Source organism: Ranitomeya variabilis, chromosome 6 (assembly GCF_051348905.1).
Source record: "Ranitomeya variabilis isolate aRanVar5 chromosome 6, aRanVar5.hap1, whole genome shotgun sequence".
In the NCBI taxonomy this organism is placed as follows: domain Eukaryota; kingdom Metazoa; phylum Chordata; class Amphibia; order Anura; family Dendrobatidae; genus Ranitomeya; species Ranitomeya variabilis.
Window position 1 is genome coordinate 199,508,081 of NC_135237.1, and position 14,583 is coordinate 199,522,663.

Below are 14,583 nucleotides of genomic sequence, written 5' to 3' on the forward strand. Positions count from 1 at the left end.
GTAGTATGAAACGATGACCAATCAGTTTGGCTGTATGTCTCTGAATACCTCAGAATTCATTCGGCTGCTTCTGTCCTGTGTCACATCATCAATAAACACTAGTGACCCAGTGCCACTGGCAGCCATGCATGCCCAAGCCATCACACTGCCTCCGCCGTGTTTTACAGATGATGTGGTATGCTTTGGATCATGAGCTGTACCACACCTTCGCCATACTTTAATCTTTCCATCATTCTGGTAAAGGTTGATCTTGGTTTCATCTGTCCAAAGAATGTTCTTCCAGAACTGTGCTGGCTTTTTTAGATGTTTTTTAGCATTGATACGTCTACCTTCTGGAGAGTGTTGTTCACTTGGTTGGCTGTTGTGAAGGGGTTTCTCTTCACCATGGAGATTATTCTGCGATCATCCACCACTGTTGTCTTCCGTGGGCACCCAGGTATTTTTGCATTGATGAGTTCACCATTTCTTTCTTTCTTTCTCAGGATGTACCAAACTGTGGATTTTGCCACTCCTAATATTGTAGCAATTTCTCAGATGGTTTTTTTTCTGTTTTTACAGCTTAAGGATGGCTTGTTTAACCTGCATGGAGAGCTCCTTTGACCTCATGTTTACTTCACAGCAAAACCTTCCAAATGCAAGCACCACACCTCAAATCAACTCCAGGCCTTTTATCTGCTTAATTGAGAATGACATAACGAGGGGATTTCCAACACCTGTCCATGAAATAGCCTTGGAGTCAATTGTCCAATTACTTTTGGTCCCTTTAAAAACAGGGTGGCACATGTTAAGGAACTGAAACTCCTAAACCCTTCATCAAATTTTAATGTGGATACCCTCAAATGAAAGCTGAGAGTCTGAACTTCAACTGCATCTGAATTGTTTTGTTTAAAATTCATTGTAGTAATGTCTATAACCAAAATTAGAAAAATGTTGTCTCTGTCCAAATATATATGGACTTAACTGTATATTGTGCAGCTGACAAACCTGAAGGAAGTTAAAGATGTATTGTATTCTCACGGTCTTGTGACCCATATACAGGTCCTTCTCAAAAAATTAGCATATAGTGTTAAATTTCATTATTTACCATAATGTAATGATTACAATTAAACTTTCATATATTATAGATGCATTATCCACCAACTGAAATTTGTCAGGTCTTTTATTGTTTTAATACTGATGATTTTGGCATACAACTCCTGATAACCCAAAAAACCTGTCTCAATAAATTAGCATATCAAGAAAAGGTTCTCTAAACGACCTATTACCCTAATCTTCTGAATAAACTAATTAACTCTAAACACATGCAAAAGATACCTGAGGCTTTTAAAAACTCCCTGCCTGGTTCATTACTCAAAACCCCCATCATGGGTAAGACTAGCGACCTGACAGATGTCAAGAAGGCCATCATTGACACCCTCAAGCAAGAGGGTAAGACCCAGAAAGAAATTTCTCAACAAATAGGCTGTTCCCAGAGTGCTGTATCAAGGCACCTCAATGGTAAGTCTGTTGGAAGGAAAAAATGTGGCAGAAAACGCTGTACAACGAGAAGAGGTGACCGGACCCTGAGGAAGATTGTGGAGAAGGACCGATTCCAGACCTTGGGGAACCTGAGGAAGCAGTGGACTGAGTCTGGTTTGGAAACATCCAGAGCCACCGTGCACAGGCGTGTGCAGGAAATGGGCTACAGGTGCCGCATTCCCCAGGTAAAGCCACTTTTGAACCATAAACAGCGGCAGAAGCGCCTGACCTGGGCTACAGAGAAGCAGCACTGGACTGTTGCTAAGTGGTCCCAAGTACTTTTTTCTGATGAAAGCAAATTTTGCATGTCATTCGGAAATCAAGGTGCCAGAGTCTGGAGGAAGACTGGGGAGAAGGAAATGCCAAAATGCCTGAAGTCCAGTGTCAAGTACCCACAGTCAGTGATGGTGTGGGGTGCCATGTCAGCTGCTGGTGTTGGTCCACTGTGTTTCATCAAGGGCAGGGTCAATGCAGCTAGCTATCAGGAGATTTTGGAGCACTTCATGCTTCCATCGGCTGAAATGCTTTATGGAGATGAAGATTTCATTTTTCAGCACGACCTGGCACCTGCTCACAGTGCCAAAACCACTGGTAAATGGTTTACTGACCATGGTATTACTGTGCTCAATTGGCCTGCCAACTCTCCTGACTTGAACCCCATAGAGAATCTGTGGGATATTGTGAAGAGAAAGTTGAGAGACGCAAGACCCAACACTCTGGATGAGCTTAAGGCCGCTATTGAAGCATCCTGGGCCTCCATAACATCTCAGCAGTGTCACAGGCTGATTGCCTCCATGCCACGCCGCATTGAAGCAGTCATTTCTGCCAAAGGATTCCCGACCAAGTATTGAGTGCATAACTGAACATTATTATTTGATGGTTTTTTTGTTTGTTATTCAAAAACACTTTTATTTGATTGGACGGGTGAAATATGCTAATTTATTGAGACAGGTTTTTTGGGTTATCAGGAGTTGTATGCCAAAATCATCAGTATTAAAACAATAAAAGACCTGACAAATTTCAGTTGGTGGATAATGAATCTATAATATATGAAAGTTTAATTGTAATCATTACATTATGGTAAATAATGAAATTTAACACTATATGCTAATTTTTTGAGAAGGACCTGTATATATTAACTGTATTGGCATAAAAGCCATCGATTACTCCGCCACAGGCCAAATGACTAATGACCCCCCCCTCCTCTTACTCCACTGTTATAAGATGGTCCTCTTCCTCTTGTACCAAACTTATGTCCTTTTGTTACCCATTGTATATCACTGTGCTCCTTTTATTTTCCATTGCAGCCTAACAAGTTTGATGCCTGCACAAGTCATGTGACTGAATTGGTAGGTATTCACTTTACCCAAATCTAATTTTATTTTTTTTTCCCCAAGTTCAGAAATGTGTAAAATAGCAAAGTGCTTGTAAAAACAAAGAACTTTGCAATTTAACCTTTGTTGAAAATCCTCATAGGGGTATGTGTTTACAATATCTTTTTCAGGTGGATTCTGAAAAAAACTATCAGAGAATGCTTAAAAGAATGATGTGCATTTTTACATTAAAGCGACTTACTGCCATATGCTCAGGCTTTTAATTGTTTCTTAACCACTTCAGGTATCTAAAAACGCCAAAAAGTTAAGTGACATGTCCATTCCTCTAGTATCTTCCGCTCGGAATACGATCTGTGCTTTACAATAGAAGTCATTGGGAAAGCTCAAGATGCCAGACACTTTTTTTGGAGCATTTTGCCATCATTTTTTGATTAAAAAAAAAAAAATGCTGGCCGTTTCTTCATTATTCAATGGAGTGATGAAAAAGCGACTTTTACAAAAGCCATGACAAGACATCCAAAGAAACTACTGGTGGCTAAAGTCGTAAGAAAAGCGGTCAGAAAAAAAAAGTAGATTCTCCGGTGAAACATCCTGAGGTGAGTAAAACTTGTAGTTTATTTCACAAAAACATTAAACCCAGGAATAATAGCTCATAGCAGACCAGACTACAGAGAAATGGAGCCACGACCAACTAGTTTCGCCACACAGCCTTAACCATGGTCAACCAACTTTAATGTTTTTGTAAGGAGACAGCAAGCACGTAGGATGCAGTAATGGAACGTAGTCAGAGGAAGGGTTAACAGGGGATTTAATTCTACAGTGAATACTCCATGCAGGGAGAAGTAGAGGGAAATTTTCTGAATACAAATTACTGTAACTTGGAACACGGTAGTAAAACAAGTAACTAAGACAATGCGTTCAGAAGAAATAGACTTATCAATCCAACGCAGTCCTCAGTGTATTCCCTGGGTGCAAATGGTGGCGCCAAGGCAATGGCACGGTGGAAATTCGGTGTGGTCCTGGAGAAGATGGCGTTTTGGGTCCTGTTGTGGGCGATGTTTCCTTGTGGTCCTGATGCCGGCTTTGGGTCCGGAAGAAGAAGGAGTACACAAGGCAATGACTGTTTAGAAGCTTATCAGGATAAAGTTCACAACGGGTGATACAAATCTCTGGTTTGCGTGGGTGCGAGGCTATGTCCTGTGCGCGGGCCCTTTGTCTCAGTCAGCAGTGTCAGCTATATCGGTACAAGGCTCTGACGACAGTCTCCGTTTATCGTCCTCTGGCCTTCGAATCTTAGGCCTGCTCTCTCACGATACTCTGCGTTAGGAGCCTGTACTCTGACCTCTTGCGCGCTGCACGTACCCGCCGTAACTGTCAGATTACTCACACACTGCAGTTCCCTCAGCTTAACCACACCCCCTTTTCTCAACTGCCGGGAATGGTCCGGGGCCTTAAGTTTTCCCCCCTGCAACATAGATGACAGCCCCAACAGTTCCGGACCCGTTACAGAGGAAGCACGCCTAGCTGGGTTCTTCTCCTTACAATTTCATGAAATAAACTACAAGTTTTTCCTCACCTCGGGACGTTTTGTTGAAGAATCTACTTTTTTTTCTTTTGGTCTACTTGCTGCTGCCCTAGCCTGGGTAGCTACGTGCACTGTTCCTCCTCGTGGCACAGGTGTTTTCAGAGTTTCCTGAAGAGTCTTTTGCTTGATAAACTCATTGGGTTCGACTGAGTTTACAAGACTTGTGTGTACGTACCCTAATACTCAAGCATGGAGGGACTGCTAACTTTACAGGTTACTGGCCGCACTGCAGTCTCAAAGTGGCCGGTTACGTAGGTATAGAGTGAGAGCCTGCAAGCGGCACCATGCTATGCAATCTGCCTGTGCAACTCCAAAGCTGGCTATGTAGTTGCATCCAACCAGCGTCAGTCTTATACTTTACTTTTCCCATGTTGAAGAGGCCAAGCTGCCTCTTCAGGCCACCTGGGAGGAGGCACATTTCGGGCCAGCACCATGCCACCACTGGTCAGAACTGTCTTCAGGAGTACTCCTGAACATATATTGGAGAACTCCTCTTTGAAGGGTTTTCTTGGATAACCAAAGCTAGCCATGCAAATGCCATGAGTGTGCTTTATGGCACTTCTGTAGAAACATTTGCACTTGTGTACTATCTATGACCACCGAGAATGACGCAGTAAAAACAGAGCACCTTACATGTTCCCACAGACTATACACCAGGGGTGCACTACCGCGTGGTCCAAAGGCCATATTTTCAGATTGCATAATTTAAAGAAGTGACATAGTGTGGAAGGAGGAGACACGTAAATTGTAACAGTACTTCCTGACTTGTACCACGGCAATGGGGCTGGAAGTTAGATACGTGCGGTAGACAAAAATGATAAATCATTTACCATGGTATTGTGGATGTAAACTCTCACAAAGCCTGGGGAAGGGGGTCTCCAGAAACTGATGAATACACTGAAATTAGACAGATGTTCAAAAATGCCAAGAAGACAGACTAAAAAGACAGACCGATAGAATTTCAGCCATGTTTTCGGACAAAACCACCTTGTTTATACTAATTCTGATGTACAACCGCCCTCTGCTGGTGGGAAAGAATAACTATTGAGGTGCAGTGTATATTAGAATGCCTCCACAAGTCATCATAAAATGACCTACTGTTTCTGAAAGGTTTTTCTGTTAAACTTATTTTAAAAAAATGTTTTGATCATGCTACATTTGCTATATTTCCATACAGTGCTGCAACTGCAGCTGCAATTTCAGGGCCCCATACTGGCAAAGTTTACAGTGCCCCGTGAAATTCCGTCCCGCCTCCACCCCTCGAACTTTCCACAATCCCACCGCCCACTCTTGGGAAAAACTCCACTTCTGCGCCACCTCCTCACCAATCAGATATTAACAGTTCCCATTGAACACCATATCACACACATAGCCAGCAGCTTTTGTTTGGGCCAAAAGATTTTTAAGCCTCCACCATGACAAGGTAGACTCTTTTGGTCGGGCCCTACTCTCCTCTAACCTATTAAACATTTCTTAAAATATCCAATACTTTTTTTTAGGTATATTTTTATTTATTTTTCTTTAAGGGAATGTGTCATATACATTTTTTTTTAAATGACTAATAATACCACATAAAAGGAACAAATACCGTACAACTATGGCCGGACCACAAATTACCACCACATAGTGACTGAATAATACTACACACAAGGGACTAGTACCGTCAGACCATGACCAGATCACACATTACCACCACATAGTAGGCTAATACCATGTACGAGGAACAAATACTGCCACATCATGACCAGACCACACTCCAAAGACATACTGAGAGGGAATCTTTATTGTGAACCACAATGGGGATAATGGTGATGATGTCTGTAAAATACTGTGGTATTAATGGCGCTGTATAAATGAGTAAAATCTAATATATAAAGCTGAATGTGTGTATGTGTGTATGTCCGGGATTGGCATCTGAACCGTCGCAGCTACAGGCACAAAATTTTGCACAGTCACACGTCTGGACCCCGAGAGCGTCATAGGCTATGTTGTGAGGTGAAATTTTAACCCCGCGCTTTCCAATTCACCAAACAATTTTGACCCTATCTACATAATGGGGAAAAAGTGAAAGGAAAAGTGTTGGAGGCAAATTAACAGCTGCCAGATGTGAACAAGGGGGACTTAAAGAATGAGAGCGATGGCGCCAAAGAGTATATACTGTACAGTTGCTAAGGTGGGGCCCCGACATGGGATAATCACCACACCACCACGGGGATATGAACACACACACAAAATGCGCCATACACTACCACGTGCTCGAACACATATACCACCCTCAGCGCACATTTCACCACACATACACCAACCTCGCCACATAAAAGTCGAAACACAAAAGTCGCCGCGCAAAACTCGCCACGCGCAAAACTCTCCACATGCAAAACTCTCCACATGCAAAACTCGCCACACGTGCAAAACTCACCTCATGGAAGACTCGCCACACGCAAAACTTGCACACGCGGAAAAATTGCCACATGCACAAAAGTTGCAACACATGCAAAAGCTGCCTCACACAAAACTTGCACATACTCAAAAGGCACCACACATAAAACTCTCCACGCTTAAAACTCGCCATGCGCAAAACTTGCTGCACACAACTTGCTACACTAGCCTGTCACATGCAACTCGACACACAAAAAGTTGCTACACGCATGTCGCCACACAAAAATCATCTCACAAAAGTCGCTACATGCATGTCGCCACACGCAACTCAACACACAACTTGACACACGAAACTCGCCCTAAAACACACACAAGTCTGGTATTATCCTTCAAAAATAAAAATCTGATTAATAAGCAGACAAACTACAAGAGCAGCAAATGTACCATATAGGAATCCGGCAGCTGTCAGTCACATGACCTGTCTATTATGTGTATGTGTGAGCTAATATATACTGCCAGGGGGTGGGCTTACTGTTGGCTGGGGACTTATCAGGCTGCCAATTTAGCTTACAAATACTGAGGTAAAAATACTGACCAAATAAGGTGTGAACGAGGTCTAATACAGGAGGAGATGACATACAGATATATACTATTTACAGGGGAGATGACACACAGGTATATACTATATACAGGAGGAGATGACACACAGATATATACTATATACAGGAGAGATAACACACAGGTATATACTATATAGAGGAGGAGATGACATACAGGTACATACAGGAGGAGATGACATACAGGTATATACTATATACAGGAGGAGATGACACACAGGTATATACTATATACAGGAGCAGATTACCTACAGGTATATAGTATATACAGGAGGAGATGACATACAGGTATATGCTATGTATAGGAGGAGATGACACAGGTATATACTATATACAGGAGGAGATGACACACAGATATATACTATATATAGGTGAGCTGACACACAGGTATATACTATATACAGGAGGAGATTACATACAGGTATATACTATATATAGGAGGAGATGACATACAGGTATATACTATATACAGGGGGGATGACACACAGCAGGTATATACTATATACAAGGGAGATGACACACAGCAGGTATATACTATATACAGGAGATGACATACAGGTGTATACTATATATAAGGGAGATGACAAACATGTATATACTGAGGTGAAAATGAGAGGTATGAGGTGAAAATGAAAAGGTGTGAGTGCAAAATGAGAGGAGTGAGGGAAAATAGTGGAGTGATCGGAAAATGACAGATGTGAGGTCGAAATGACAAGTGTTAGGGGGAATGAGAGGAGTGAGGGGGAAAATGAGAGGTGTGAGGGGGAAAATGAAAGATGTGATGGGGAAAATGAGAGGCGTGATGGGAAAATAAGAGAAGTGAGGTGCTATAACTAACCACAGATACTTACTATGCCCGGGCAACGCCGTGCTCTTCAGCTAGTAAATAAATAAACAAATACCGCTACACCTTGACCTGACCACATATTACCACCACATAGTGACTGAATACTACAATACTGATCATCAATAAAAAAGCATTACACAATTATCACCATAAGTGCCATTATACACATGAGCTCTGTATATAGTGTAAGTGTACAGGTAATACACTGACTCTGTTCTGCCTTCATACACGTTGATATGGTGTGATCCAACATACAGCATAAACCACTTCTGTCTTCCAAATAAGCAGACTGTTCTCTGTAGTCTAACTTGTTTATTGGTAAACATGTATTGTAAACACGCGCGGTAAAACTATAAGAATACAAATGATATGGATAAGTATTGGGCCAAATAATAGCACAGCTGATACTTTACAACTAACAGAGAAAGTAATACAGTATGATGCAACTTGTGTATATAACTACATACAGTAAGTCTCTGATAATACATTTCCTATGTGCTGGCTGCTACACAGTAAATCACATTCTGTACAACACTATATTACAAGAACAGAAGTAACAATCTTACCGGATAAACTTAACCAGGATGGCAACTAAGTGAGAGAGTTCCAGCACAGCACATGAACACGTGTGTCCCAGGAGGTACACAGAAAGTAATGGAGTCTCTCTTTCCCAGCATACCTTGATACGATCCCATAATGCAACACCCTAATTGTTACTAAAGCACAGATTATAAATTTAACCACCACTAGATGGTGATATAACACAGCAAACCAAAACACTAATAGTACTAAACTTTAATGCATAATACGAGCCACACTGTCCTTATTAGAATGGACAGAACACTCCCCGCTTGGCATCAACCGATGCCACCTACAACTCTTTTGGATTTGAGGTGATTGTCTTTAGTTACCGTAGGTAGAACGGATACCTGAGGACGGATTTCCTCATCTGCCTCTGGATCCACCAGTTCAAAGGTGTTTGACCTGTCAATATATGGCGTCGAACAGTATAAGAATGTAGGGCCAGTAAACCAGGTTGTGTCCTTAAAGGGAACTTGTCACCTGACTTTGGCGGGACCAGTTTTGGGTCATATGGGCGGGGTTTTCGGGTGTTTGATTCACCCTTTCCTTACCCGCTGGCTGCATGCTGGCCGCAATATTGGATTGAAGTTCATTCTCTGTCCTCCGGAGTACACGCCAGCGCAAGGCAATATTGCCTTGCGCAGGCGTGTACTCCGGAGGACAGAGAATGAACTTCAATCCAATATTGCGGCCAGCATGCAGCCAGCGGGTAAGGAAAGGGTGTATCAAACACCCGAAAACCCCGCCCATATGACCCAAAACTGGTCCCGACAAATTCAGGTGACAGGTTCCCCTTTAAGGTGTCTTGCTTCAACGGATCTGGTTGCGTGGTCCGCAGGATTGTGGTGTGTGGACACATAGTGCCACTGTTTAGGGTAGGTGGACCTCCTGATCCTTAGCACCCGATTGCTGACATAGACATAAAAGGGACGAGTTTAATTGCCAATGTACCCCAGCACTACCTTGCTGTCTGTGTAGAACTCGACTTCTTTGACTTCCAGGTCGATTTCTGTCGAGATAAGTTCAGCTAACTCTACCGCTAGCAATTGCTTTGGTTGAGGCATCGCAGAAGATACAAAGCCTTTGCATCTTGACTTCTGAGGATGGCATGGAAGCATATGGTCGTGCCACATAGAGACTTGACAGGGCTTCTAAAGAAAAAACACCATAAGAGGAAAAACCTCCACTAACCTCTAGAAAACAAAACAAAACCGTACACAGGTAAAGGTGCTTACCTGTCGTGGTTTCCAAACAAATGCACTATCAAGGTGCAGCGGACCCAAATTAAAATGGCAACTACACAGGTGCAATAATACCGATGAGGCAGCCAGCCTACAATCAGGGATTGGCCGCTTGGCACACCAATGCAGAAAAATAAACTGTATGTGGCATGTTCACACAGAAATGCAGAGCATCTGACTCAAAGCCTATTAGTGACGCCATATGGCGGGCTTAATCCGTGCTGACTAATGCATCCTGTGTGAACAGCGGCCACAGTATAGAGAGCCAACTAGGGTCCAACTGCACCCATTTTTTCTAGAAATTAGTGAGGGCTTCTAAAGAGTTCTTCTATCTTGCCCACAAGTCTCTTTTCTCAATCGGACGTCTCTTGGGTGAAGTCTCTCAACATCATTTTACCTTGGATAGTTACAGGGGTTACAAATCCCAGAGGATCGTAAAAGCTGTTAACAACGGACAGGGCGCCTCTACGCGTGAAGGGTTTCTCTTCTTCGCTGATCTGGAAGGTAAATGCATCCCTTTTCAAATCCCAGAGTAAACCAAGGCTCCTCTGCATGTGAAGGGAGTCCATGCTTAAATCCAAGTCTTTTAAATCGGTTGAGTAATCTTGAGAGGGAAAGGCTGCCATTAGTTTTTGGCTGTTGGAAGCAATTTTGTGCAACCTCAAATTGGACGAAGTGAGCATTGCTTGTGCTCTTTTTAGGAGACTGACTGCTGACTCATCTGTGGGTGTGGATTTCAGGCAGTCATCTACGTAGAAATCCTTTTCCACAAGTGATCTTACATCCGATCCATACTTTGCTTCACCCTCTCTGGCTGAATGTGTAAGGCCATAGATAGCGACAGCAGGGGAGGTGCTGCTCCCGAAGATGTGTACCTTCATACGATATTCCGCGATGTCCTTGTAGGGGTCATTATCGCGGTACCAGAAGAACTTCAAGTAGTTTGTGTTCTTCTTTAACAAGGAAGCAGTGAAACATCTGTTGTATGTTGGCCATAAATGCTACTGCATCCTTGCGGAAACGAAGCAGTACTCCCAGAAGTCTGTTATTGAGGTCTGGACAAGACAGAAAGACGTCGTTTAAAGAAACCCCTTCGTATCTGGCACTCGAGTCAAATACTACTCTTATCTGACCTGGTTTCTTCGGATGATACACACCGAAAATAGGTAAGTACCAACATTCCTCGGAATCTTGAAGTGCAGGTGCAATTTCCGCGTGGCCACTATGGAATATTCTCTCCATGAAGGTAAAGAAGTGTTCTCTTGTTTCTGGTGTCTTCTGCAGTTTGCGTTTAAGGGAGACAAATCGACTGTAGACAAGTTCTCTGTTGGTGGGTAAGCGTTGCCTCTGTGGTTTGAATGGTAAGGGCTTGTTCACACTATCCTTTTTTTCCTGCGGATTTTTCAGGTCCTGATTTGGAAAAACCGCAGTGCAAAACCGCGGTGGTTTTCACTGCGGTTTTTTGTGCTGTTTCTACTGCGGATTCCACTGCGGGTTTCCAGCTGCACTTTCCTATTGGTGCAGGTGGAAACCCGCTGCGGAATCCGCAGAAAGAATTGACATGCTACTTCTTTTTTTCCGCAGAAAATCAGCGCGGATTTTCTAGCGGAAAAAAGCAAAGTGGGCACAGCGGATTTGGTTTTTCATAGGGTAACATTGTACTGTACCCTGCATGGAAAACGTCTGCGGATCCGCAGCTGCAAATCCGCTGCGGATCCGCAGCAAAAACCGCAGCGTGTGAACATAGCCTAAAGGTGCGACCCAACTCTTTGATTCATCTCTTACTATCTCTCGATCCATGATGTCCAAAAACAGTCTGTCCTCTATGGACGTTGCTACCTGATTGTCTTCTCTTGTCCTGTGGAAAACTGTGCACCCTATATGATCTTGCTCACCGTCGCATGCATGGTCTTCACAGGACGGATCAGCTAACGGACAAGGTGGAGGGGTGTTGTGTGGCAATTCTTTAATCAGGAAACTGCTCTCACATGGCTGGAAGAGACGGACGTCCATTTTCGAGAGTATTGGTATTGGTGAGCATGCTGTTGACTGATGTCGGCTTGTGTGCTCCACCCAAACAGATGTCTCCCACAATGACCCATCCTAGGTCAAGTCTCTGAGCATATGGGGCGTTTTGTGGGCCGTTAATCTGTCCTCTAGCCTTGTGGACCCGTAGTATGTCTCTTCCGAGGAGTAAGACGATTGGAGCTCCTTGGTCCAGTTCCGGTATCAGGTGAGCTATACGTTTCAAGTGGGTGTGATGAGCTGCTACCTCTGGTGTAGGTATCTCAGACCTGTTGTCATGGATCTGGTTGTACTCCAGTATTGATGGTAAGGATAAGCAGGTTTGACCGTCTATAGACTCTACTTTGAATCCGGTGGCTTTTCTCCCCGCCGTCTCGACAGTACCTGCACATGTCTTCAAGGAGTACGGAGAGCCGGGGCCAGCAATGTTGAAGGTGTCGAAGAGAAAGGACTTGGCTAGAGACCTGTTGCTCTGATCATCCAAGATTGCATATACCTTGATTGCCTTATCCCGTTGGCTCGCTGGAAAAACTCTTAAGACAGATCTTCGAGCAGGATCTTCCTGCTACAAGTTCCTTGCAGATCTCTGTACACGGAGAAGTGACCACTGGGGTGTCTGTGTCAGTGTCCATCTGTTTTTCGGCAGACTCTTCTACTCGGGACGATACCCCCGAGGGTGGTCCAGGGTGTAAAGCTGTGTTGTGCTACACACTACTACATTCTGTGCATTTCACACTGGTTTCACAGTTCTTGGCGAAGTGTGAGGTCGTCGCGCAGCATCTGAAACATATCTTGTTTTCCATTAGGAAACTCTTATGGTCTTCTAGAGACTTCTCCCTGAAGGCTCTACATTTTAGTAGAGGATGAGGTTTCTTGTGTAGGGGGCAGTTTTTGCTGAGATCCTGTGGTGTGTCTTCTTCTGGAGAGGACTTACTTGCCCTGTAAGGAAACCCTGTGGAGGTAACATTAGTTTTGTGGACTGCCACTGGTGTTTTACACCAGAGGCAGTGGTATATGACATAGTGAAATCGAAACTGGGGTCATTTCTAACTTTAGCCTGCTGAGCAACAAAGTCTACAGACACCCTGAAAGGAGGAAATCGTACCTTATGAGCCTGTTTGTAACGGGACCCATGACTGACCCACTTTTCTTGTAAGTTAGCTTTTGGACAATTGGGTTGACACCTCTGGCAGTGTCCAGGAATGCCAACCCTGGTAGGTCACCTTCTGCCTGAGCAGCATGTACCTCCATTAACAAGTCGTTCAGTTCCCTGAGCCCTTGATAACCCTTATTTGCTATCTTGGGAAAATCATCAATTCTTTTATACAAAGCGTTTTCTATAGCTTCTATTGACCCATAACATTCTAACTTATGTTAATGTTCCTGATTCTTTCGGCGTGTTCAGCTTACTCGTTCCCGAGCCACTTTACCAGTAGATCTAACTCTTCACTACTGGAAAGATCCAAGTCTCTGATGGCGTTCTGGAAGGAGGCTCGCCATGCTCTATAGCTCTCAGCTAGATCAGTGAACTTTACAAGTCCATTGGTCACCAGCAACCGGCAGGTAAAGAACCTTGCAAAGTTCATAGTGGCTGAGTCAGTGCCGACATGAGCTGGTGTGCTGTTGTCATGCGGTGTGTGTGGTGCGTCCTCACACCTGGTAGGAGCTTCTGGCTTAGGAAAGTCTGTATAAAACCATTCCAAAGCGAAGGGTGTCCCTGTCAGTCTGGGAGGAGGCCGTACCTTCTGTTCTGTAGGACAGTAGTGGTGGTCGACGTCGTTTCGCAGTGTGTCTTCCTGCTTCCAGTACGGCATTTGGAGGAAGGATCTCTGGTAATCTGTATAGGCTGGTTGGTGTAACGGATCAGAGTTATCGCCTATTCTGGGATGTTGGTGGACATATTCTGAGACGTGTTGGGCTGGGTCCTGTCGATCAAGGTCTGGTCCACATACGCCGCTGTCTCGCTCAGATTCAGGAAACTCCACGGCTTCTAAGAACTCAGCTTTGGCTATTGCGGCTGCTGCTTCTTTTTCAGCGGAAAGCCTTTCCAAAGTCGCCCGCAGGCATGCTGTATCTGCGTCTCTATCTGCCTGCAGGCGGGCTCTTTCTGCTTCTTGGTCTGCTTGCAGGTGAGCTCTTTCTGCCTCTTGGTCTGCTTGTCTTAACTTTAACTGCATCTCTTGTGCAGCGAAGGAGGATCTTACTTTCGCCGCTTCAGCTTCTGCACGGGCGAGAGCGACATACCTTTTCGATGAAGACTTGCTAAAGCAGCTTGTTTGGGACCTCGTCCCGAGTGAAGATGCTCGACTTGCAGACATTTCGTATCTGTTTGCAGACTGTAGGACGTCTCAGAGTGGGTAGAAATGAACTTCAGCATGGACTGAGACGTGTCGCGCTTGCCGGGGGCTGCACTCTCGGTACTTGTGACTGTATGGCGGCCGCTGCGGTATCCGCG

At 44.2% G+C, this 14,583-nt stretch overlaps 1 protein-coding gene across 4 annotated transcripts in view; it reads left to right on the forward strand.

The window, feature by feature from the left end:
- The window catches only part of TNS3 (tensin 3), a 586,621-nt gene that overhangs the window by 280,005 nt on the left and 292,033 nt on the right, over nt 1–14,583 (forward strand). For all 4 annotated transcript variants that reach the window (XM_077269387.1, XM_077269390.1, XM_077269388.1 and 1 more), the window contains exon 5: nt 2,826–2,867. In XM_077269387.1, the coding sequence (XP_077125502.1) occupies nt 2,826–2,867 (42 nt within the window). The remainder of the gene's footprint in view (nt 1–2,825; nt 2,868–14,583) is intronic.